We start from the raw sequence: 25,862 nt of genomic DNA on the forward strand, positions 1-25,862 counted from the left end.
ATGTTCATAGTCATGCCACAGCCATGAAAAGTTGGGGCCCAAGGAAGGAAAGTCTTTTAGCCCGAGTTGGGATATAAGAATATCTTACAGTTAACACCTATGGTAACAACAACAAGGATTATTTATTTTTTTAAGATTTTATTTATTCATTTGGGAGAGAGCACAAACGGGGAGCAGCAGACTCCCCGCTGAGCTGGGAGCCGGACATGGGGCTCGATCCCAGGACCTGGAGATCATGACCTGAACTGAAGGCAGGTGCTTAACCATCTGAGCCACCCAGGTGCCCCTTTTTAAAATTTCTATTAAAGATTGCTTCTATTGGTGCGCCTGGGTGGCTTAGTCAGTTAAGTGTCCAACTCCTGATTCTGGCTCAGGTCACGATCTCAGTCGTGAGGTCAGGCTCCACATCGGGCTCCGTGCTAGGCGTGGAGCCTGCTTAAGCTTCTCTCCCTTTCCCTCTGTCCACTGCCCCACTCTCTAAATAAGTAAGTAAATAAATAGAAATTTTTAAAGATTGCTTCTATTGCTTAAAAGCTCAAGTTATAGACTAATTTTATGAAACTTCACAGAGATACGAAGACCCAATAGCATTGGTCAAAATGGGGAAGGACACCGTCATCACAAAATGGGGAAAACCAAACAGGTTCGGTTGACTTGGAGAAGGCTGCTGGCTGGCAGAATGAGGGCTGCCGCTGACTGAATGTGGCTGTGAACTCAGTTCACGGAGGGGTAGCGTGTATACCTGTGCTGCTCAGTACTGTAGGCACGAGCCACATACGCTTGTTTACATTCCAACAAATAAAATGTAAGTAAAACTCAGTTGTAGTTGCTCTTGTCACCTTTCAAGGCCTCTTTGACCCATGAGGATTAGAGATGGGGTCTGCACCCCGGCCCGACTCCCAAACCCATGCTTTTTCCACTCTGCTCCTCCATCACCTGAGGCTGGAGTGCTCTGCCCGGTGACTGGACTCGTCGGCCGTGGCCGCATGACCACCCAGAGGCCAGCAGTGTACACTCTTGCTGTAGCTGGGACATCTTCCCCGGCAAGAAGCAAAAGGAGGAAGATGAGGGCTGTTTTCATAAAGCTTTAACTTGCATTCTTTTTATACTAAAATGTTCTTTATAATAAATGATGGTGATGATGAATGGTATTTGTGGTCCAGACTTGAGAAAAATTGACTTTATAACAGGCTAGGGTTATGGGTTCGTTTTTTTGGTTTTTGTTTCTCGTGTTTATTTTTTCGAAAGCAGTGCACCTCGGATGAGAACTCGTGGTTTCCTTGCGCATCACACAGTCTGGGCATCAGGGAAGCGGCCCAGGGGCGGCCTGGGGATGAAGGGACATTGTCGCCTTTGTTGCAAGTCTGGACGGGATGTAAAGTCATGTGACCCGTCTTTGTCATTTTGCTCTTGTGGAATGGGCTCAAATGAGGTTTTATAGGGAACCCCACCCCGTGAAATGATGCTGTGATTGAAGAGGGGAGCCCAGAGCGCGGCCTTTCCATTTCCCCAGGCGCCGCACCCAGGGTGCCTGAATCCATTGTGTACATCTCTGCTGCGGAGAGTAACAAAGCTACTTCCTGTTCAATTCCTTTGTCTCATGAAGAAAAAAAAATTTTTTTGGTGTAAATACTGCCCCTCACTGCTAGTCTAGCAGTGTATGTCCCAGAGTCGGTTTATTTCTGTGGAGAAACACATTCCGGCCTTTGCTGTAGGAGACAGAGAGCCATTCGGGTCTAATTACTCCACATTGCACCGCGGGGGACCCCGTAGCAGGGAGCTGTGTGCCCTCAGGACAGGTTTATTAGCCTCCCTTAGCCTCATTTCACCCGGCTGGGTGGGGATAATGATAACACTTCCCACAGACAGTTCTTGAGATCAAACGACAGCACATGCACTTCTCATGCCAGACTGCGCGGTGCACCCCAGGCTGGTCCAGCATGAGGCGTGGGAAGCGCGGGCGCCCCCTTCTGGTGAAGCTTCATGCATCAGGAAGCAGCAACCAGGGGACCTGACCAACCTCGTAGGCTCTAAGGAGCCCCCACTTGAGGTTTTGCCCATGAGGGGATTTCCAGAAGTTACCAGCAATTGGTGAACTGAGGGAAGCAGATGTCTCCCCCTGGTGTGGGTGGGCATCACCCAATCTGTTCGGGACCCAGACAGAGCAAAAAGGATGGAGAAAAGGGGAGTTGGATCTCTACTTGAGCTGGGACACCCGTCTTCTTCTGCCCTCGGACGCCAGTGCATCTGGTTCTCGGTTCTCGGGCCTTGGGACTTGGACTTAGACCCACCGCCCCCTTGATTTTTAGGCCTTCAGACTCGGACTGGATCACGGCCCCCACTTTCACGGGTTGGCAGACGGCAGATGGGGGCCCTTCTCAGCCTCCATGATCATGTGAGCCGATTCTTCTAATAAATCTTCCCTTACATCCACCTGCCTGCTCCCTTTTCTACTCCGCTGTGTCTCTGGACACCTGACTCACACAGCAAATACACATAAACTGTTTCCCTAAAAGGCAGAGAAAGGGGCAGCACGAGGACCCCCACGACAGGCTGAGAAGTTCCCATGGCCTGACAGCTCTGCCAAGACAGGCACTGTGTGCCAGGATGGGGAAGGACACGGAGCCTACAAGCTCCCCGGGGCCACAGCATTCATGACAGCCACGGAAGCCCAGCCTTGTGTCCCGAGTGCAGAGGACAAGCCCTGGCCTGCCACACGGAATTTCAGCCCTCTGCTGCAGACTAGCATTCCGTGGAGACGGGGTTCATGTTAAAACACGAAGCTGAAGGATTAACAGTGTGATTTATTTCTTTTTCGTGTGCTACAGTAGCATACAGCTAGTCTGTATCTATAAAAAAAGAGCAGGCTGTCTGTCGTGCGAGGGCTGGGGACTGATTTCCTCTACCAGCACCGAGTGGAAAAGTGCTTCCCTCTGGCAGGTAACCATCGTGCAGAACGTGGCCCTGTCTGTCATCAGATCCCCACCGTGGGCTTTCTCAATGGAACGAGGGCCCAGAGCATAGACATGTCAGTGAGCAGGAAATTGTGTCCACTTACTCCACCAGGAGCCTAACCGGGAAATAGCTCTTTGAGGCAAACCAGAGCCCGAGCATCATCAGTGGCTCAGATCTGTGGGAGAAGGATAATCCCGGTCCCTCTCTCCGTTCTCCAGAAGGGTGTGAAAGATTTCACAGACGTGTGCTTTGAGCACAACCGCAGCTTCCTTGATTAGTATCTAAAAGGCACTTGGGCACATTTTCAGTTAGGAAGGGGACTGAGACATGAAGAAGAACACTGAGCCGATCTCTTCCACCAAAAGACAGAGTTTGGGGTTTGGACTGGAAGCCTGTTCCGTGGAGATCCGGTCCCCGCTCTGCCCCTGGCCACGCCGCCCATTTTCAAAAGGCCGACTCCACATCACCCATCTCCACGCACACAGTCTTCAACTGCGAATAATACTCGATTGCCACCCGGCCGTTCTCTCTGCCGAACCCTGAAAGGAAGAGGCGGGTGAGGGTGACCCACGTGACTGAAAAGTCCTCGGTGAGCGTCAAGGACAAGCCCGGCTGACCCCAGCAGGGGAGGAACATAGAACCGACAAGGTTTGGGATGAAGTCCTCAGCTGTACCTATCAGCGATGGAGTGAGGCAGGGGGTAAAGGGACCCACTGGCCTTCGGGGAGGGGGACAGGGAAATAGCCATGTCTCGTCTCTACGACAGCAATCTGAACTTACATACCTACCATTCCAGGCTGAGATCTGAAAACATTCAGGCTTTCCCATCCAGTGTGTAAACAGTCCCTAAGACAATCGGCGGACGCCTCCGAAAGTTGCTGCTAATCTGGGGCGCCCGCCTGGCTCCGCCGGTCTGGATTTCAGCTCCAGTCTTGATCTCAGGGTCACGAGAGGGAGCCCGGCCGTCTGCTTCAGATTCTGTCTCTCTCCGTCTCCCTCTGCCCCCCGCCCTGCTCCCTCTCTCTCAAACCCCCCAAAACCAAAACAAAACAAAACAAAAAAAAAAAGAAAGATTGCTTCTATTGGCTTAAAAGCTAACCCTATAGACTAACTCTGAGATGATGAAACTAAACAGAGATGCACAGACCTGACCGCACGGGTCCAAATGGGGAAGGCCACCTTCACAATAAGATGTGGAAAACGCAGGGAGTAAGCTTGGGATTCTCTCTCCCTCTGCCTTTCCCCCCTACTTGTGTGCACGAGCTCGCTCTAAAATAAATACATCGTAAGAAAAAAAAAAAGTTGGTGCTCACTGAAAACTTAACTCTACAGAAGAGATTTTTTAACCTTTTCTTACACCAGATCTGTTAAGAGCAGCTTGCTTTCCCAGCCTGCCAACCTGTAACACCGGGGGACTCTTCGGGTAGCCCGGTCACTAGGTCACACGCCACAAGGCCAGCATCCCACACCTGGCCTCTCCTGGCACCCGGCCTCAGGCTCATGCAGGTCTGCCTCCAAAGGGCAAGGCCACGTCCCCACACATTCACGCCTCCAGGGGCACCGTTCAAAGGTGAGTTCTACAACGGCCCTGGCAAGGCCTGGCTCTGGCCTTTGTCCCCTTCCACACCCTGAGCACGGAGCTAGCTGGGGGGGGGTTGCCCAGGTTGCTTCTCCTCCCATCTGGCCATGTCTCAGCCTCTCACGCCAGGTAGACGAGCTGAGCATGAATCTGAACACGCCAACGTGAGGAAGGGAGAGCTGGCCTGACAGGCCGTCCTGATTCCAAACCTTTCCCTGCACCGACGTTCTTCTTAATAAAGCAGCATCTGGTGCCCCGTCTGCATTCTGTGCCCGTGTGCGCAGCTCCACTAGGCCTACGCAGGGACGAGGGGGGTCAGAGGAGCGTGACGAGGGAATGCCAGGCTAAGAACAAAACATAAACCCGGGGCGCCTGGGTGGCTCAGTGGGTTAAGCCTCTGCCTTTGGCTCAGGTCATGGCCTCAGGGTCCTGGGATTGAGCCCCCCATCAGGCTCTCTGCTCAGCAGGGAGCCTGCTTCCTCCTCTCTCTCTCTGCCTGCCTCTCTGCCTACTTGTGATCTCTGTCAAATAAATAAATAAAATCTTAAAACAAAAACAAAAAACATAAACCCAACAGCCACCATCTCATCAGCTCTCCTCGGGCTCAGGACGTCACTAACACTGTGACGGCCGCGGATATGGGCCAAGATGCCAGGGTTCAGGCCCTTCATGTGGCGCCCCCACAGTCAAAACCGATCTTTAGGGGAATGTAGGGGAGACTACGCAGAACATTTACAGGCAAAAGAACCTCGGAGTAAGGGCTCTGCCCCGGCCGCCTCGAGGCTCCTCCCCACACATCGGGCCTCCACACGCGCTGTTACGGTAACGCGCGCCTGACTGACCGCGTCCACGTCAGCAACGGGCGGCAGCTGAGGGACCGCATTCCTGGATGGCGTCCAGGGCAGCCCTAGTGACTCTAACTGCTGTTGAAAACAAGTTAATATCTGCCTGCTGAGACGTCAGAGCCACTCGACCTCTAAAAACTCCGCAGCTGGGCCTCTGCCTTCGGCTCAGGTCATGATCTCGGGGTCCTGGGATCGAGTCCCGCGGCGGGCTCCCTGCTCAGCGGAGAGCCTGCTTCTGCCTCTGCCTCTCTTCCCCTGCTTGTACACACTCTCTCTCTCTGTCTCTTTCAAATAAGTAATAAAATCTTAAATAGAATAGACCCTCCACAGAGGACGGCGACGACCACCTGCGGAGCGGATTTATGCCTCCAGCGATCACAGACCGTGAAGAAAAACCAATTCCACCCCAAGAGAAACTTCGAGACGTCGACCAGCCGTTCACAAGCTAGGCTACACACATGTCAGAACCTTCCGGACGGCTTTTGCGGGGAGAAAAAGCTGCTTGGCTTCCACTCCCAGAGACTGCTCTGGTGGGTCTGGGGAGGACCAGGAATCAGGGTACTTTCCCAGGCGGTTCGGATACCACGTTTGGGAAGCTGGTCCGTAGGGCCTGAAGGACGACCAGTATCCGAGAGGCCCGGTTTGCTTTCACACTCGCCGGCTCCTCACCTGACTTCTTGTATCCTCCGAAGGGCAGCTCCACGGGGCTGACGTTGTAGTTGTTGATGAAGCACATTCCGGCCTGCAGCCCGGCCACCACTCTGTGCGCGCGCTGGATGTCCCTGTGAAGGGAAAACGCAACAGAACAAGCTGCTTAGTCATAGCTTTGCTCTTGCTCTAACAGGAAAAGTTAGGCTACCGGTTCTGAAGGTCTCAAAGAATTGCCAAGTTCTCGTTTCTTCACTGTGTTTTAAAGTCCTGTGGCGTCCCTGCAAAAGAGAGAGGGACCTGAGCTGTAGAGCCTCATCTGAAAGCGTCTATAAGTCGCAGCAACAAGGGGGCCAAACACTTTGGGAGAAAAAGGGTCTTTTTAACAAACAGTGCTGGAACAGCTGGTGGCCCACATGTCCACCAAGAGGAAGGTCAATCCCTTTCTATACTATACTGAGTTCATAAATATGAACTCAGATGGATCACAGACCTACAATGTCAGAGAAAAAAAAAACATAAAACTCTTCAAAAAGAACAAGAATAAGTCCCCAGGACCCTGGGTTAGATAAAGCCTTCTTAGACATGATACCAAAAGTAACGGACAAAAAGAAAAGAAACAGAATGAGACTTGGTCAAAATTTACAATTTTTATACTGCAAAGGAGACTATCAAACACAAATCAAAACTACACTGAGGGGGAGCCTGGGGGACTCAGCCAGGTGAAGTGTCTGCCTTTAGCTCAGGTCGTGATCCCAGGATCCTGGGATCGAGTCCCACAGCAGGGAGTCTGCTTCTCCCTCTCTGCCTGCTCATGCTCACTCTTAAATAAGCAAATAAGTAAATCTTAAATAAATAAATCTTAAAAGTAAATAAGTAAATCTTAAATAAGTAAATCTTAAAAGAAAAAAAAACCTACAGATACACCACTTCACACCCACCAGGATGGTGGAAACCAAAAAGGCGGAGAGAAGCATGGGATGCCCCGGATGTGGAGAAACTGGCCCCTCCCACGTCATTACTGTTGCCCCAAGAGGCCACATGGCCTCTTGGGGGAACGGTTGAGCCCTGCCTCAAAGAGTCAAGCGGAGTCACCATAGGTCCCGCAATTCCGCCCCAAGGTATGCAGCCCAGGTGGAAATGAAACATAACCACACAGAGAGGCAGATACTCGTGTCAACAGAGACATGGTTCAGAAGAGCAAAACAGTAGAAACAATCCAAATGTCCAGCAGGCGAATGAACAAGATGTATCCATACATATTATTCTGGAAGTAATGACACCTGCTACAATATAAATGAACCCTGGAAACATTCTGAGTCAAAGAAGCCAGTCAAAAAAAAAAAAAAAAGAACAAAAGAAAACATTTTTAATTATATGTTTTTTGGCCTATATTATATAGATCGGTGGGGTATAGAATCTACATTATAATCTAATTTCTATCTTTTGCATTTTGTTATCGTAGTATTCAACCTATTTGTGACTCCAAGTTTGATAACCCATACAAATATGGATATCATAAACATAATTTGGATTAAAATAATCCTAATATAGACAAAAAAAAAAAGGTATCGTGTCATCAAATACTGAGATGAAAAGTGGAACATTTCATCAGTGATTGTACTGACTTACAACCATCAGTCCAAATACTCTGATACTTACAATTACTTGGGTAGCTAAAGTGATGTATAAGTCGTTGAGTTAAATTGGTTAACGTTAGCAATATAGGTCCTTTGCGAGCATTTTCATGTACTCTCTGCTACATATAACATAAAATTTGTGGACGTGAGCATAAAATACTACGTACACACTATAACATATATGAGGCATTATAAAAATGTGTTATTATTACATTAATAAAATTTTAAATGAGACCAGGAGAAAAAAAAAAGCCAGTCATAAAAAGTCTCGTACTGTATGATTCCATTTATACGAAATATTCAAAACAAGCAAATCCGCAGCTAGAGCAGGTGGGTTAGTGGTGCCCAGGGCCTGGGGGGAGGGGACGATGAGGAATGACTGCTCATATTTGTGGGATGCTGAATATGTTCTAAAATTAGATTATGGTGACGGTTGCACAACCCTGTAAATAAACTAAAAAACAGTGAATTGTACGTTTTAAATGGGTAAATTATATGGTACAGATTATCCTACACAGCTGTTAAAAAAGGAACAGCGTACTGGAGTCACCCTCTATGAGCGCCTCTGCCCGGCCTGCAGCAGCAGAGACCAAACACTTAACCCAGCCAGTCCTCGCCACGAAGAAAGCAGCTCCTGAGAGGACAGGACAGGACTCTGAGAGTTCCCGTAAGGGTGGATCCCGCTGTCCAAGTCCATGGGCTGGACAACACCGAGAGTGAACCCTGACGTCACTGTGGTCTTGGGGCAATTACGGTATGTTCAAGTAGGTTCATCAGTTACAACCAATGTACCCTCAGGACGGGGACGCTGATGATGGCGGGGGTGGGGGGGGCAGGGTTTATGGGAAATCTCTGTGCCTTGCTTTCCACTTGATTTTGCACTGAACCTAAAATTACTCTAAAATATAAAGTCTACTCAAATATAAGAAACAAGCAAACAAAGAAACAACAGCTCCTCAATCTTTTCTTTCTTCAGGGTTCTTTTTTTTTTTTTAAGATTTTATTTATTTGAAAGACAATGAGCGAGAGAGAGCACAAGTAGTGGGGAGTGGGAGAGGGAGAAGCAGGTGTGGGACTCCATCTCAGGACCCGGGGATCATGACCTGAGCCAAAGGAGGACAGTTAACCAACTGAGCCACCCAGGTGCCCCTACACTATTTCATTCATCAGACCCTCCAGGGGGACCTGGGTCTTCTTTCCCAGGTTCCTCACCACAAAGCTATAAAAAAACTGAGCCAGCATAATTCCAAGTATAGAGCAGTATAAAATAATTCCAAAGTATAAAGCAGTCCCAGAGAACCACCCATAACTGCCAAAGACTAATCAAAGTTTGAATATGGTCAAGCCATCTGCAATCATTTTCAAGGAAATTTTACTCCCAAATCACTTTTTACTTGTATTATAGTGGTTGATGTTTATGTATAAGATACTAATCACAATTTTACTTACGAGAGTCAAAACTGGAAACGAGAGCCTAAACAAAAAAAGGCCCACATATTTTACGAAGCATTAAATAGGAATTACTCTAAAGTCGTGAAAAATCACCTTTTTGGAGAATACTGCCCAGTGTTTATATGCTTATAGGTTTCTAAATTCCTTAACATGCAGGTTTTCAGTAGGCACCCAACCTGAGGCTTTACATAGATCAGAATCTTAACCTTAGTTCGATGAATGAATGAAATAGGACAGAATATTCATCAACACCGTTTACAGGTCAATTTCAATGCAACAGCAGGGGGCTCTGGCTGGTCAGGGCAAACTACGAGACGCTTCTCTGGCACCTTCGGACCTTACCTGGAGCAGAAAATGTTGATGAAACATCAACTCCAGAGAGGAAATGAGAGCAGTGGCCTCTCTGGGAAGATCCAGCATACATCCCCTATTCCTGCAAAGCTGTCTGAGGTGTCCTTCCCACGTACCTGGTAAAGACCCCAGCCGCTAAGCCAAAAGTGGTATCATTGGCTCTTTCCAGGACCTCAGCTTCGGTGTCAAATGGTAAAATGGACATAACTGGTCCAAAGATCTCCTCTTTCACGCAGGTCATGTCGTCTCTGCAGTTAGCTGCAAACATCGTAACAGAGCCAGACATCAGTGACGGGATTACTATGCTTGGCGCTTGAAAACGCCTTCTCCTCGGTAACGACGAAACACACAACCCTAAGAACGCCTGAGAACCCTGCACGAAACACCAGCTGCAGCCCAGCCGCGAGGTCTGCAAACGACTCCTCATGGATCTACAAAGATGACAAGTCTGCATCAAGAGGTGGTAGAGCTTGGTATACAAAGTACAAAAAAGCACTCTGGTCACCTGTATGTTCCACTCTACTTCGGGGACACCTGCACTCTCTTAAAGATATAATAAATAACTCTTAGGCTGTGCTTCAGGATAGTTCGTTATGTTCTAATTCTCTGAAAAGTGGTAATCCACATAGGACATTTAGGGAAACGATCGGCCAGAATATTAAATTACCCAAGAGTCCCGGGAAATACTTTATCACCTCCCGTGGGTTGGTAACACCGGGTGGCTCTGTACGCAGTGACTTCCCTGTCCCAGAGTCAGGGCTGACGCGGGCTTGTGGTAGCAGCTGCTGCGAGGGAGGGCAGGTTCCCACCCGAGACGGAACATCTACCGTACTTTAGCCCCCAGATCTTAAGGGATCGAAAATTAACCCAGACTCTGTTGTGACTCCCACACTTTAATACGAATAAAAATGAACTGGGGGCTTATTAAAAAGCAGATCACCGGGCCCCACTCCCTGTGAGTAACACTGAGAGCGGGAGGCAGGAATCAGCCCCTTTAACACGTTTTCCAAGTGGCGCAGACATCATGGACCACAAACCAGGCTTTCAGAATCACGGGAATAAACCTTAATTCGGTCAGCTCTCTGTTCTTTGCCCAGGTTCATGGCCTGTTTAAGCATAACTTTTTTTATTCACTGTAAAATATATAATCCCTGTGAAAAACTTGGACTATTCAGCAATCCACCAAGTACAACAGAAATCACCTCTAATCCCCAGCAGCCAGAGAAATCCACTGTTAATATTAGGATGGAAACTCCATTCCTTCTCTCTCCCATGCATACATTTGTTTTTTAATACATCTGGGTTAATACCATACACACTACTGTTTAATCTCTACTTTTTATTTGTATCTAAAAGTATATTGTAAGCTTTTCCTATTCACTTAACAAGTACAAGCTAATCCACGGTATGGATGGTAGGCTCACAGCTTTCAAACCTCAGCGGATCTTTTTTTTTTTTGTGAGGGCTTAAGGTTAAAATGCGTCAGATAATCAAGTGCTGGAAAGGGACACCACTGTCAACCTTAGGGGCAAAGATCTGCTCTATCTATCCTCTAGACAAGGTGTAAGGAATTACACAACATAATTCGATCTGTATATAGTTTTTTAAAGCCTATGAAACTATTGGGTTTTTTTTACTATTTTTTAACTTCAATTAACTAACATATAGTGTATTATTAGCTTCAGCGGCAGAGGTCAGTGATTCATCAGTCTTAGAGAACACCCAGTGTCCATTGCATTCTGTACCCTCCTAATGCCCGTCACCCGGTTACCCCATTCCCCTACCCTTCTCCCCTCCAGCAACCCTCAGTTTCTTTCCTATGATTAAGTCTCTTATGGTTTGTCTCCCTCTCTGATTTCATCTTATTTTTCCCCTTCCCTCCCCTATGCTCCTGTTTTTTTTTAAGGATTATTTATTTGACAGAGAGAGAGATCACAAGTAGGCACAGAGAGAGGAGGAAGCAGGCTCCCCGCTGAGCAGAGAGCCCGATGTGGGGCTCAATCCCAGGACCCTGAGATCATGACCTGAGCTGAAGGCAGAGGCTTTAACCCACTGAGCCACCCAGGCACCCTCCTGTTTTGTTTCTTAAATTCCACATATGAGAGAGATCATGTAATTGTCTTTCTCTGATTGACTTATTTCACTTGGCATAATACCCTCTAGTTCCATCCACATCATTGCAAATGGCAAGATTTCATTTTTGATGGCTGCACAGTATTCCATTGTATGTATATACCACATCTTCTTTATCCATTCATCTGTCAATGGACATCTCAGCTCTTTCTACAGTTTGGCTGTTATGGACATCGCTGCTATGAACATTGGGGTACAGGGACCCCTTCAGATCACTACATTTGTATCTTTGGGGTAGATACCTAGTAGTGCAATTACTAGGTCGTAGGGTAGCTCTATTTTCAACTTTTTGAGGAACCGCCATACTGTTTTTCATAGTGGCTGCACCAGCTTGCATTCCCACCAACAGCATAAGGGGGTTCCCCTTTCTCTGCATCCTCGCCAACAGCTGTTGTTAATTTTAGCCATTCTGGGGGCGCCTGAGTGGCTCAGTCATTAAGTGTCTGCCTTCAGCTCAGGTCATGATCCCAGGGTCCTGCGATCGAGCCCCAGATCAGGCTCCCTGCTGTGCAGGAAGCCTGCTTCTCCCTCTCCCACTTCCCTGCTTGTGTACTCTCTCGCGCTGCATCTCTCTGTCAAATAAATAAATAAAATCTCTAAAAGAAGTTTTTTTTTAAATCCATTCTGACTACTTTGAGGTGATATCTCACTGTGGTTTTGATTTGTATTTCCCTGATTCCAAGTGATGTGGAGCATTTTTTTCACGTTGTCCGTTGGCCATCTGGATGCCTTCTTTGGAGAAATGTCTGTTCATGTCTTCTGCCCATTTCTTGATTGGATTATTTGTTCTTTGGGTGCTGAGTTTGATAAGTTCTTTATAGATTTTTGGATACTAGCCCTTTATCTAGTATGTTGTTTGCAAATATCTTCTCCCATCCTGTCAGTTGTCTTTTGGTTTTGTTGACTGTTTCCTTTGCTGTGCAAAAGCTTTTGATCTTGACGAAGTCCCAGTGGTTCAATTCGGCCTTTGTTTCCCTTGCCTTTGAAGACGCGTCTAGCAAGAAGTTGCTGCGGCTGAGGTCAAAGAGGTTGCTGCCTGTGTTCTCCTCCAGGATTTTGATGGATTCCTGTGTCACATTTAGGTCTTTCAACCATTTTGAGTCTATTTTTGTGTGTGGTGTAAGGAAATGGTTCAGTTTCATTCTTCTGCATGTGGCTGTCCAATTTCCCCAACACCATGTGTCGAAGAGACCGTCTTTTCTCCAATGGATATTCTTTCCTGTTTTATCGAAGATTAGTGGACCGTAGAGTTGAAGGTCAATTTCTGGGTTCGCATTCTACTTGACTGATCTATGTGTCTGTTTTTGCGCCAGTACCATACCATCTTAACGATTACAACTTTGTAATAGAGCCTGAACTCCAGGATGGTGATGACACCAGCTTTGCTTTTCTTTTTCAACATTCCTTTGGCTATTCGGGGTCTTTTCTCATTCCATAAAATGTTAGGATTATTTGTTCCAGTTCTGTGAAAAAAGTTGATGGTATTTTGATAGGGATTGCATTAAATGTGTAGATTGCTTTAGGTAGCATAGACATTTTCACAATATTTGTTCTTCCAATCCATGAGCACAGAATGTTTTTCTATTTCTTTGTGTCTTTCTCAATTTCTTTCATGAGCACTTTATAGTTTTCTGAGTATAGATCCTTTGTCTCTTTGGGTAGGTTTATTCCTAGGTATCTTGTGGTTTTTGGTGCAACCATAAATGCGATCGACTCTGTAATTTCTCTTTCTTCTGTCTCATTGTTAGTGTATAGAAATGCAATTAATTTCTGTCCATTGATTTTATATCCTGCCATTTTGCTGTATGAGTTCTAGCAATTCTGGGGTGGAATCTTTGGGGTTTCCACATAGAATATCACGTCATTTGCCAAGAGTAAGAGTTTGACTTCTTTGACGAAAGGGATGCCTTTCATTTGTGCTGTCTCATTGCTGAGGCTCGGACTTCTAGTACCACGTTGAACAGTCATGAAACTACGTGATATTTTTATAGGGATACTAAGATATATTGTATATAGGGATATAAGATACATTGTAACATAACAGGGGAAAGCATCAGAACAACGTGACCTAGAGCAGTGGGCACCTCTGAGGTAGGGAGAGAAGTAAAAGGGTTGAGGACAGCGGGACGACCATACACTTGCCTGTCCGAACCAGGAGATGTTTAAGATTGAAAGGACGTGGGGCACCTGGGTGGCTCAGTGGGTTAAGCCTCTGCCTTCAGCTCAGGTCATGATTTCAGGGTCCTGGGATCAAGCCCTGCATTGGGCTCTTTGCTCAGCAGGGATCCTGCTTCCCCCCTCTCTCTCTGCCTGCCTCTTTGCCTACTTGTGATCTCTCTCTCTCTGTCAAATAAATAAAATTTTTTTAAATAAAAAAAATAAAAGCAAACAAGAAGAGGACGTACTCAGTACACAAGGTCTCATGTAATATCCGTCCTTCAGTTTGGGATCTTCAGGTACATGTACGTCTCCACCACATAGCACTTTAGCACCCTGCCCGAAAAGAAAAAAAGAATGCTTATTTTCTGCTTAATGTACAACCCTGGGGCACCTGGGTGGTTCAGTTGGTTAAAACATCTGCCTTCAACTCAGGACATGATCTCCGGGTCCTGGGTTCGAGCCCTGAATCAGCAGGGAGTCTGCTTCTCCCTCTCCCTCTGCCCCTCCCCACCTGCTGCTTATAATAAATAAAATCTAATAAATAAAATTTAAAAAAAAAAAAAAGTACAACCCTGAGATACACCCCTGAAACGTTCAGTGTGTCCTGAGCAGGCGCCTAGTCACTCCACTGCAGGAACAAAACAGAACGTAGCCGAGGACACTGCGACATCGCGAGCCAAGCGGGTATTATTAGCACAGGGAAAGTGCACCCAGCAAGGAACGTGGCATGATTCCCCTCCGCCTTGCCCCAGCCCACCTCCACCTGTTTCGCACCTGCTCCTTTGCCAGCTTAACAAACCCGAGGACTCGCTGCAGGTGCGGGCGGTTGATGAGGGGACCCATCCTCGTATCTTCCAGAAGCGGATCCCCGAGTTTTATCTTCTCGGTCCGTTTCACCACTTCCCTTGTAAATTCATCAAGAATTTCCTTTTGCACAAACACTCTCGTGCCATTACAACAAACCTGAAGGACAGACACAAATTTGTACGTGTGTAGGGAGGGAAAAAGGAAAAGAGGGCAGAATCCAGCAGCTTTACTCTTAAAAGAGACAGTGTGCCTTTTTAAAAGGTTAGTTCCGGCTCTAAAAATTACCCCCGTCCTGGACAGAATTACCCATCGAAGTGTGGACATACCACCCTCTCAGCAAAGAAACCGCCTGCCGTTCGAGATGAAAGTTCTAGCTTTTTGTTTGTTCACATTTCCTCAAGGCCATTCATAGACCCACACGAGCCCCACGCGTCCTCCTACTGCCTCCCGTCAGAGGCTCGGTGGGGCTGTGTATTTTAAGAGGAGGAGGAGACGGGAGAGGAAGAACAGACCAAGAACAAAGGGCTTGAACCTAATGAAAACCTGAGGCATTTCACAGTGAACATCTCTGTCTCTAAAATCACAAATCATTTGTGACCATTTAGATCCTCCCGTAGAACGTGAGCACAAATACTGTTCAAATGTTATCGCAACTGCAGATACAAAGTCCAAAACCAGAGCCAAGTACCCATGTTCACAGAATAATGAAGACGTATCAAAAGGTCACAGGAGATGCCATGAGTCGAATCTGCAATTATCTGAGGGTCAGAATAAATGACGGCAGGAAATGGGCTGTAATCCATAGAATGAAGGAAGAATCCATAGTCCGTAAGAGTAAAACTAAATGAGTGGAAAAAAATATGGGAGAAGGGAAAGGTCCTTCTCACAGAGGAGCGTGAACTAATAAATGTAGAAAAACAGAACTGGGAAATCACCATTTGGGAACCCCCATAAAAGAAAGTATTTCCAGCAAAAATCATCCAGGGTGTTACGACTAGTGGGGGAGAGCCCGGGGAGGCACAGAATCCTCTCGCATGGTCTTCCCTGTGACCCGTCTTCCCACAGAGGGAGACACAGTGACTTCCCAGAGAAGACGCCCCTCAGCAGAGTCAACCAAACCACTAAGAAGGACACAACATGACTTCCGAGGTGCTTTTTGTCCCAAACCCATAACCCAAATCTTATCAAAAGGAAACACCAGACAGACCCCAAATGAGGGACATTCTACAAAATAAATAGCTTGTATTCTTCAAAAATGTCAAGGTCCTGAAAAATAAAAATAACTGAGCAGCTGACTGTTCCAGGATAGAGGAGGCTGTGGGGACACAACCAAACGCAACATTCCTTTCCAGATTCGATCCTGGACTAGAAAAAAGAAACTGTGATTTTGCTTTGCTTGTTTCTGCTAAAAGGACTAATGTCAAGCAAATGGCAATATGTGGGGATGCCTGGGTGAGTCAGTTGGCCTTGCGTTCAGGTCATGATCCCGGGGTCCTGGGATCGAGTCCCACATCGGGCTGCTCGGCGGGGAGCCTGCTTCTCCTTCTACCCCTCTCCCTGCTCATGCTCCCTAATAAATACATAAACTCTTTTGTAAAAAATGACAATATGTGGAGGGGGCTGCAGAGTGCGTATACTCTACCTAAGGTCATTGATTGTACTAAGTGCACCGTGCTTATGTAAGAGAACGCACTTGTTTCTAGAAAATACACACAGGAATGTAAAAGTTACGGATCTTATTTCTGCAACTTTCAAACACTTCAGAAAAAAAAATGCATGTATAGGTATAGAAAGAGAAACAGAATGACAAAGGAAACGTGATAAAATGTTAACATCCGAGAAAGGCGGCTCAAGGGTACACGGTGTCCTTCGCCCTCTCTGTGCCACACTTCTGTGAGTCTGAAATGATTTCAGAACAAAAAGCTTTAAAACATGCTGTTCGACAAAGGGGTGAGATTCCTCTGAAACCTGTGCCCGGGACGGGTGCATACCTCGCCCTGCGTGAGGAAGTTGGCCATCAGCGCCCCCTTCACAGCGTTCTCCATGTCACAGTCCGAGAAGATGATCAGGGGGGATTTGCCTCCCAGTTCCAAGGTAACGGGTTTGATTCCCTTAGCTGCCGCCTCCATGATCTGACAGAAGGAGAACACACACACACACTCGGGAGGGTCACACGTGTGAAACGGCACGCGGCGACAGCCAGACCCTCAGCCCCCAGGCCCCTCGGGCTGCGCACCACCTGCAGCCTTGCTCCTGGCAGGCACTCGGCCCTTCGCCCACGTATCCTTTTCCAGAACCCCGAAGAGAGTCCGCAGGACTGCACTTGACATTCTGGAGCGGGAACGCGTTTTCAAAATGCCGTTCATTCACGGGTCACAGGCGGAAACTCTTACTACTATCACTGCGCTCGAGGCTGACAGCTAAGGTCAAAATGGTACATGAGAAATGAACTGCTTTGGTGAGGGCTGTGACGTGTGTGAGCCTGATGATTCAGACCCGTACCCCTGGGGCAAATAATATATGCGGAATTTTTAAAAAAGAAATAAGCTGAGCGAGTACCCTTCCTTCTGAGGTGGCCACTACAGAGGCCCTAAGACACCAGGGACCCAAGTGGCAGCCCAGACCCCGCGCTCTGAGCTGATGACTTCCATCTGCTGGGGGAACCGGCCACCAGCCTAATGTTCTCATCATCCCACGGCACTCCCTGCCGGCTCCCCGCGTCGACAGCACACTTCCGCTCTCCGCCCCGATCCCCACGGCCTCCCTCCCAGGACCGGGTGAGATGGGAAGCGAGGCCTCCCACGTGGACTCCGGGCAGGCCTGACGCCGCCGCCGTCTGCGGGACCCGATGCCGGTTTGATCTTTACCTTCGAGCCGGTGGGCACACTCCCAGTGAAGGAGACCTTGGCCACGTCGGGGTGCTGACACAGAAACTGGCCCGTGGCCGCCCCTCCTTGCACCACGTTGAAGAGCCCCGGGGGCACGCCGGCCTCCGTGTAGATCTCGGCCAGCAGCAGCACAGACACCGGCGTGAAGGGAGACGGCTTGAAGACCATGGCGTTACCTGCGCGAACCCAAGACGCGAGAACACGAGACTTCTTAAGGCCGGTGATCCTCTGAGCAGGGGACGGGACAGGAGGACAAGCCAAAGAGAACTCCAAGTGTTTCCTGTACTCCTAGACCCACACCCGTACGAGTAAGTAAACCCAGCTTGTTCCTCCCACGTTGGCTCCTTGCCACGGGCAGATCCCAAGGCAGCACTGGTCCGGGCTCAACCAGGAACACCCGACACTCGCATTTCCAGGCCTTTCCACCTCTATTATCTCATTTAACGCATGCCGTAGCAGGAGGAAGCGCTGTGCTCCCTCCCATTTCACAGAAGCTGAAACGGACAACCTGAAAGGTTAATCCTGATGAGTCTCCAAAGCTAGTGACTCGGCTCTATCCCCTGTCCCAGCTGCCTCGGCCTCGCACGGGAACTTGCAGAAAGCAGAAGGGCACAAAGCACGACACGAGGAAAGCTGCAATTCCACATAGCGTCCCAGCCCTAGTGCTTTCTCTAACGTCAGGATTTTTTTTTCCTGAGATACAATAAATCATCTTTTCCCACTGATTCCTCTTTAAATAGTATGAGAAAACCTTTTCGGTCAGCCAGCGGAAGTTTCTCTAACGGAAGCCTTGTTCATCATTTGTCTTAGGAAGGAGGAAGTTTATCTTCTGCTTCTTAAGTGAAGCCAAACTCCCGAGCGCGTCTCCCTCCACAGAAATTCAACCCACAATTCTCGTGCAGAAAGGAAGAGAACTTAAAAGGAGCACCAATCTACATCAATTTGACAGTAAAAAATAAGACCTCCCAGACCAAAATTAATGGTCTTCTTTTCCATAACAAAAATAAATTAGATAAAGAAAAGTGGGAATAGGGCGCCCGGGGCAGCTTAGTCAGTGAAGCATCTGCCTCCGGCTGAGGTCATGATCCCAGGTCCCGGGATCGAGCCCCACATCCAGCTCCCTGCTTAGCGGGGAGCCTGCTTCTTCCTCTCCCTCTGCCACTCCCCCTGCTTGCACACTCTCTCTCTCAAATAAATAAATAAAATCTTAAAAAAAGATAAAATAAGAGGGGGAATAATATAGACACAATCCGTGTGCATAAGCCACGCTGCCCAGTCCCAGGGCAACAGGGCAGGAAGGGACACACATCTCTGACGTGCCCCAAGGCAGGCATCCCTTCTGACATGCATTGTGAGTGTGTGAAGGAGTGTGTGTGTGTATGTGTATGTGCACATGGGCACGCATGCACGAATAGGTGAGAGGTAGAGAAAAGGGCCAGAATGATGGCTCCCATGTGAAGAATCCTTCTTTCTTACCACAGGCTAAGGCGGGCGCAGACTTCCAGCAGGCGATCTGGAAGGGGTAGTTCCAGGCACCGATGCCCACACAGACGCCAAGCGGTTCTCTTCTGGTATAACCGAAGGAGCCGCCTGGGAGCTGGATATGTTCGCCTAAGAGGGAAGCAGGAGTCACAGAGAACACAGGACTGCTTTTCCAGACACACCACCAACACTGGGTGCCACACTCGGCGGCCTCCCGCTGTCCCCGGCTTCCCCCTGTCCCGGGCCATCCCCCGTCGCCAGCCTCCCCGCTGTCCCCGGCCACCCCGCTGTCCCCGGCCACCCCTCTGTCCCTGACCTCCCCACTGTCCTCGGCCACCCCGCTGTCCCCTGCCTCCCCGCTGTCCCTGGCCAGCCCGCTGTCCCCGGCACACCGGCGCTCCCTGTCTCCACTCTAAGGCTCACTCTGGACTTGCGTGCGCACCTCCGCACATTCTCTCCAAGAAAGACTCCCACCCGTCCCTCAAAGCCACGTTCACTCGACTTAATGTAAGTCTCTAAAACCTTAGAGGATCTAGCAGGTAAGAACCTGAAGGAAACGAGATGGGGACTGGCGGACCCGCATCTCAGACTCTGGCTCCCACAGCCCTGCAGGGTGCCGGTGACCATCCAACACCAGCTATAGCAAACCTCACAGAGTCCAAAACAAAACGAAACCAAGCCTTTTCTGCTAACTAGGCAGAACTAGTAAACATGGTAATGCTTACTGACTCTTGCAAGAACTGTTTTTTTAACCACTTGGCTCAGGAGCCGTGCTGAGTGCGTTACGTGTATTTTCTCATTGAACCCTCACGACCACCCACGAAGACAGTTTCAATAAGGAAAGATAAAGTCATTCTCAGGGTCACCCACGTGGGGAGTGACACGCCAGGACTGTTAACCCAGGGCTGTCTTAATCCCCACATCTCTCTCTCTGGCCACCGGGGTCTGCTCCCCCACCTGCCCGCCCGCCAGCAGTCCCCGGGCCAGGCAAGGGCTCACCGGCCATGGAGCCCGCCAAGCCGGCATAGTACTCCAGGCACTGCCACGAAGTGTCGATGTCCCAGCGGGCCTCGAAGACGGACTTGCCATTGTTGATGGTCTCCACGGTGGCGATCTCATCCTTCCGTTCCTTCGGGTAAAACCGAAGACTAGATTTAAGACATATATAGGGGCGCCTGGGTGGCTCAGTGGGTTAAGCCTCTGCCTTCAGCTCAGGTCATGATCTCAGGGTCCTGGGATCGAGCCCCACATCGGGCTCTCTGCTCGGCGGGGAGTCTGCTTCCCCCCTCCCTCTCTGCCTGCCTCCCTGCCTACTTGTGATCTCTGTCAAATAATAAATAAATAAATAAAATCTTTAAAAAAGAAAAAAAAAGACATATATATTACCAGACACCTCCCCATAGTCAACAGTCAGAATACATTGCACAATTTTTAAAAATAGGAACAGCTTGCATTTTTTTTAATATATTTTATTTATTTTTTCGACAGAGAGAGATCACAAGTAGGCAGAGAGGCAGACAGAGAGAGAGGGAGAGAGAGGAGGAAGCAGGCTCCCCGCCAAGGAGAGAGCCCGATGCGGGGCTTGATCCCAGGACCCTGGGATCATGACCCGAGCCGAAGGCAGAGGCTTTAACCCTCTGAGCCACCCAGGGGCCCCAGGAACAGCTTGCATTTTAAATGAAAGGAGCAGCGCTGTTATATTTGGAAGAGAGAAAAGGCTTACTGCGAACAGCAGCCCTATTCTCCCCTCAAGTGAATCGTCACAAATTTAAGACCCATAATGGAATGGTTTGATGGGGCGTCTGGGTAGCTCAGTCGGTGAAGCGTCTGCCTTCGGCTCTGGTCATGATCCCGGGGTCCTGGGATGGAGCCCCTTGTCGGGCTCCCTGCTTGGCCGGGAGTCTGCTTCTCCCTCGCCCTCTGCCCTTGCTTGTGTGCTCCTCACTCACTCTTTCTTTCAAATAAATAAAATCTTAAGGAAAAAAAAAAGAAATGCTAAAGAAATTTCTTCAAGCAGAAAAAATATGACACCAGATGGAAATTAGGGCCTACACAAAGGAATTGGGAGCACGAGAGGGAGAACCGGGACTTGATCCCAGGACCCTGGGATCATGACCTGAGCCAAAGGCAGACGCTTCATCGACTGAGCCACCCAGGGGCCCAAAGGGCCAATTCTTAAGAGGATACAACCATAAATGCTTACGCACTAGAAAAACTAAAAGACAAACTAAAATAATAAATTATCTGCTTGAGTTACCACTTTTGGTCTACTAAAAATAATTTTTTAATGAAAGAAGAAAATACTTCATTGAGAGGAAATTCTCCATGAACACTGTCACATCTCTGTGTGACCCAGGCTTTCTGAGCAGAGGATGCTGGAAAGCTGAGACACAAAGGCCTTGGAAGGGCAGACACAGTGTCTTCCTAAGGACAGACGTGCCCAGAAGGAAGTGCAGAGGGAAAGCTCGTTGTTTCCCATTTCTGAAGACACCTGCTTACTTCCCAGGGTAGTAAAACTGGTAACACCTTCCCCCGAACCCTGGAGGAGATCTGCTTATTGATCTCATCATCGCTCTCACTCCAGGGGAGGGAAGGCACAGGTGTGAGAGCAGCTCCTGTCTAAACTGAGTCTCAGAACTTGAGGGTTCCCCTCCTGGGGTGCAACTCTGCAAGCAACAGGGTAACCTGTGGTTCTCACTGCATCTCCCCTCAAGGACTGGAGCTCAGAAAACCAGTGCTAATGTACCACTCTCGCTGCTACATTTTGCTGTGAGTGACAAATTGTATCTTTCTCAGGGCATCTGGGTGGCTCAGTCAGTGAGGCGTCTGCCCCCAGCTCAGTTCATGGTCTCAGGGTTCTGGGATCCAGCCCCATGTTGGACTCCCAGCTCAGTGAGGAGCCTCCTTCTCCCGTGGCCCCTCCCCTCTGCTTGTGCACTCTTTCGCTCTCAAATAAATAAATAAAATCCCCCCCCCAAAAAATTTTCTCTAATCCAGCAACTCATGTCTCCTGTCACTATATACATACATATATATATATATATTTATGTGTGTGTGTGTATATACACATATATATATTTCTTTGCAAATATGGTAATTATCAGATATGTCACAGTTCCTGACTTAACACACTTATGAGAACAAAAACTCACCAGAGTTCTACCACTCAGAGATAGCCACGATTCATATTTTGGTGTACATGCTTCCAAGTCTTCTAATTGTCTGTAATGAGCATCTCTGATCCTTCTACTTTTTAAGATTGTAAAAAGTTGGGGCACCTGGATGGCTCAATGGGTTAAGCTTCTGCCTTCAGTTCAGGTCATGATCTCAGGGTCCTGGGATCAAGTCCCACATCGGGTTCCCTGCTGAGCAGGGAGCCTGCTTCCCCTCTCCCTCTGCAGCTCCCCTTGCTTGTGCTCTGTCTCCTTATCTCACTCTCTGTCAAATAAATAAATTCTTTTAAAAAAAGACTGTAAAAAGTTTGGGGCTCAATTGGTGGAGCATGCAATTCTTGATCTCAGGTTCATGAGTTCGAACCCCATGCTGGGTGGAGAGATTACTCAAAATAAATAAATAAAAATTTAAAAAAAAGACTGTAGGAAGTTTTCACTTTGTCTTGATTTTATTTATTTTTTAAAAAGATTTTATTTATTAGACAGAAAGATATCACAAGTAGGCAGAGAGGCAGGCAGAGAGAGGAGAGGAGGAAGCAGGCTCCCTGCTGAGCAGAGAGCCCGATGTGGGCCTCGATCCCAGGACCCTGAGATCATGACCTGAGCCGAAGGCAGAGGCTTTAACCCACTGAGCCACCCAGGCACCCCAACTTTGCCACTATTTTAGAGAGAGAGAGAGAGAGCATGTGAGCAGGAGGGAGGACAGAGGGAGAGAGAGACTCTCAAGCAGATTCCCCCCTGAGCACGGAGCCTGACACAGAGCTCCATCCACAATCCCCAGAACACGACCTGAGCTGAAATCGAGAGTCAGCCGCTTAACTGACTGAGCCACCCAGGTTCACCCTAACTTTGTTTTTTAAGAAGGAAACATCTATAAATTTACGAAATCTTCCCAGGCAATTATGGTAGAATATGTATCTGGAAAAAGAGTGGTAGAGTCATCAGAGGAAAAAGGAAACTGGAAACAAATACAAAGAGTTAAAAAGGAGACAAGCTGCAAAGGACACGTTAGAACAAAGATAGAGAAAACAACCTGCCAAGGGAGAGGGCGGAGAGAGCCAAGATCCAGACAGCAACTACTCAAAGAAACCATGTCCCATATACCCAGGTGAGCACACGAAAATGTTCTGCAGTTTTGCAAAAAAGGCATCACCTAGGGGCGCCTGAATGGCTCAGTGGGTTAAAGTCTCTGCCTTCCACTCAGGTCATGATCCCAGGGTCCTGGGATTGAGCCCCGCATCAGGCTCTCTGCTCAGCGGGGAGCCTGCTTCCTCCTCTCTCTCTCTCTGCCTGCCTCTCTGCCTACTTGTGATCTCTGTCAAATAAATAAATAAAATCTTTTTAAAAAATAAATAAATAAAGGCATCACCTAACAGAGCATCAAAGTCTAATGGCAGATCAGCACAGAGAACCCTCCGAGCAACTCCAGGGGGACATTTCTGAAAGAGAAAGAAAGTGAAACATACCCTTATTATCCTGGCAGCCTCCAAAAGAATTCGACAGCGCTCCATGCCGGATTTCTGCCTCCATATTTTAAAGGCAGCTTTTGCATCTGCGACAGCCAAATTTACTTCCTTCTCTCCGGAGCAAGTGAAAGTGGCTATCACTCGGCCTGTAACAGGAAATACAGTGTTATCTCCAACGATCACTTCAAGTTTAAAGGAAGTACTATGTATCCACATTCCCTTGTAGTGACCCCCTTCCTGTTTTTTAACTATGGTCTGACTTCACGACCACCCAGATGCCTGCGGTTCCTCACTCTATTCTGAGGCAATGGAACCCTTTAAGAATCTAATAAAAGCTGCAGACTTCTCTCTAGAAAAACGTATGTCAGCACATCAGAGAATTACAGAGAGCGTGTCCCTTGCCCCTAAGCACAGCATGAACTTCAGATTAAGAACCCCTGTCCTCCTCTATCTGACAGCTGAGCTGGGTTTTGCAACCCTCCTTAACAATGTTTGAGAATCTCAGGGGTCTTGCGAAATCAAAGTTGAAAGTCCTCAGTCTCCTGGGTTCTGAACTCTGATTTTATTTTTTTAAAGATTTTATTTATTTATTTGACAGAGAGAGATCACAAGTAGGCAGAGAGGCAGGCAGAGAGAGGGGAGGAGAAGCAGGATCCCCGCTGAGCAGAGAGCCCCGACATGAGGCGGGGCTCGATGCCAGAACCCTGAGATCATGACCTGAGCCACCAGGCGACCCTGAACTCTGATTTTATATTCCGCTCTGTATTCTACATAAATCATATCATAGTGCTGACACTTCATGAATATGGTTAATAAACAGCAACATCAGGAAAACTGATCCCTGAACACAAGAAAAAATTTTTCTCAAATAGAAAAAAATCCGGTCTCTCCTTTTCTTACGCCAACCTTATTCCCTATATCCCGGGGCAAAATATGAACCTCACATATCAAGGCTCGTGACTGACTCCACCAACAAGAATTCTTTAAGTACCCGAAATCGGCAGTTCCTTTTCCCTCCACCAAGAACTCCAGGGACTCTGCTTTTTCCAGAAAGATTCCACAAGCCTGCAATTTCTGCTACAAATTTGAATTGCCAGTCGGTAAGGGCAGTGGCTAAGGATGGCACACACTGTAGGTAATTAAAATAAAGAGCAATTTTTCTCTCTCCTGTAGGCCTATGGGGATGGGGGTGGAGAGACTGTTTCCTCCAGGAAAGTCCCCGGATCCCTGGGGCTCCTTCCTGCTCTAAGGTTACTACTGCTGTGTGGTTCAGTGGGATTGATCAATCCTAAATTCTGCAGTTCTTTGCAATCCAGTTTTGTCCCTCTGGCTACCGGCCATTCTGGTTTGCACAAAACATTTACATTTTTCTCCCCACAAATATTCCATAAAGGTCAGCAAAACAAACACAAACCAAAACTAAAACCTCTTCCTCATTGGCTGTGTGATCTTCAGAATTCTCAGAGCAAACCCAGGGGCCAGCAGTGTTTGGCAACTTCCAGCACTGGATAAAAGCTGGCCTTTTTACCCCTTCCCCAATTCTGATGCATGCACAGAAATAGTTTAAGGCTAGGAGATGGCAACAAAGTCCTCATTCATGCTCCTTAGAGTCATCTGCGCACGCCTCTCCATTCTCCACACTAATGTTTCCACCTGCGTCCTTCTGGAAATCCTAATTATCTCCTGTGCACAAAGTTGAATACACTTTAATAGCGAACAGGGGCACAACCTCATGCATCATGGCTTTGTAGACTCTTCCTCAAGCCGCTGTAGCATTACCCACGACCCCTCCGCCCCCAGACGCAACTCACCATCTGTCCCAGTTTCCTAGACTCCCCTCCCGTCCCTGTCCAGATGCATTCGTGTTTGCACGGAGCCCTCCGCTGCCTGCACACTCACCTATGCCCAGCAAACGTTTGCCCAACGCACTAAATGAAGATTCAGGGCAGAACACTTCCAAGAGTGGGGCGGGGAAGCGCAACCCGCGCCCAGGCCCCGCCGCCGCCCCCCTGCCCGGCCGCGGCCCCCGCCCCCCGCCGCGCAGGCCCCGCCGCCCGCTCTCCGTCCCGTTACCGGTCGCGGGCTCGAACGCCTTCTCGGTGCCGGAGGCGTCCGCCGGATCCACGCGGGCCCCGCCGCGGTAATTGAGTGGCTGCGACACAACGAAAGTGCCGGTGCTCATGGCCGCAACAGGAACAGGCCGAAGGGTGCGGAGAAGCGGAGCGAGAGCTGCCAAGCGGGCTCGGGGAAACATGGGGGACGCTCGGGGCAGGGGAGCAGAGG

The 25,862-nt window shown here is 48.4% G+C and overlaps 1 protein-coding gene across 2 annotated transcripts; it reads right to left on the reverse strand.

Annotated features, from left to right (window-relative positions):
- Positions 1 to 2,784: 2,784 nt before the first annotated feature.
- ALDH9A1 (aldehyde dehydrogenase 9 family member A1) lies at positions 2,785 to 25,862 on the reverse strand. 2 transcript variants are annotated; one of them, XM_080825112.1, is made up of 11 exons: positions 25,653 to 25,862; positions 23,580 to 23,725; positions 19,940 to 20,069; positions 18,935 to 19,069; positions 17,438 to 17,634; positions 16,562 to 16,702; positions 14,538 to 14,726; positions 14,009 to 14,096; positions 9,587 to 9,728; positions 6,049 to 6,161; positions 2,785 to 3,494 (listed from the first exon to the last, which is right to left on the reverse strand). In XM_080825112.1, exons 1-11 carry the CDS (start codon positions 25,831 to 25,833, stop codon positions 3,400 to 3,402), a joined length of 1,557 nt encoding a protein of 518 aa, XP_080681238.1. In that variant the 5' UTR covers positions 25,834 to 25,862; the 3' UTR covers positions 2,785 to 3,399. The 2 variants fall into 2 exon arrangements, with proteins under 2 accessions (XP_080681238.1, XP_080681239.1); XM_080825113.1 differs by lacking the exon at positions 25,653 to 25,862 and adding an exon at positions 25,391 to 25,501.

The sequence above is a fragment of the Martes martes genome, assembly GCF_963455335.1.
Source record: "Martes martes genome assembly, chromosome: 15".
Lineage (NCBI taxonomy): Eukaryota > Metazoa > Chordata > Mammalia > Carnivora > Mustelidae > Martes > Martes martes.

What these genes read in the sequence shown, in the direction of transcription:
- ALDH9A1 (XM_080825112.1), bottom strand. Translation starts at nt 25,833, where the DNA reads ATGTTTCCCCGAGCCCGCTTGGCAGCTCTCGCTCCGCTTCTCCGCACC. An exon ending in TGCGCCCGCCTTAGCCTGTG is followed by an intron (nt 17,635 to 18,934) that starts GTAAGAAAGAAG and finishes GGGTTCGCGCAG; the next exon opens with GTAACGCCATGGTCTTCAAG. An exon ending in TTAAGCTGGCAAAGGAGCAG is followed by an intron (nt 14,097 to 14,537) that starts GTGCGAAACAGG and finishes CTTTTCGGGCAG; the next exon opens with GGTGCTAAAGTGCTATGTGG.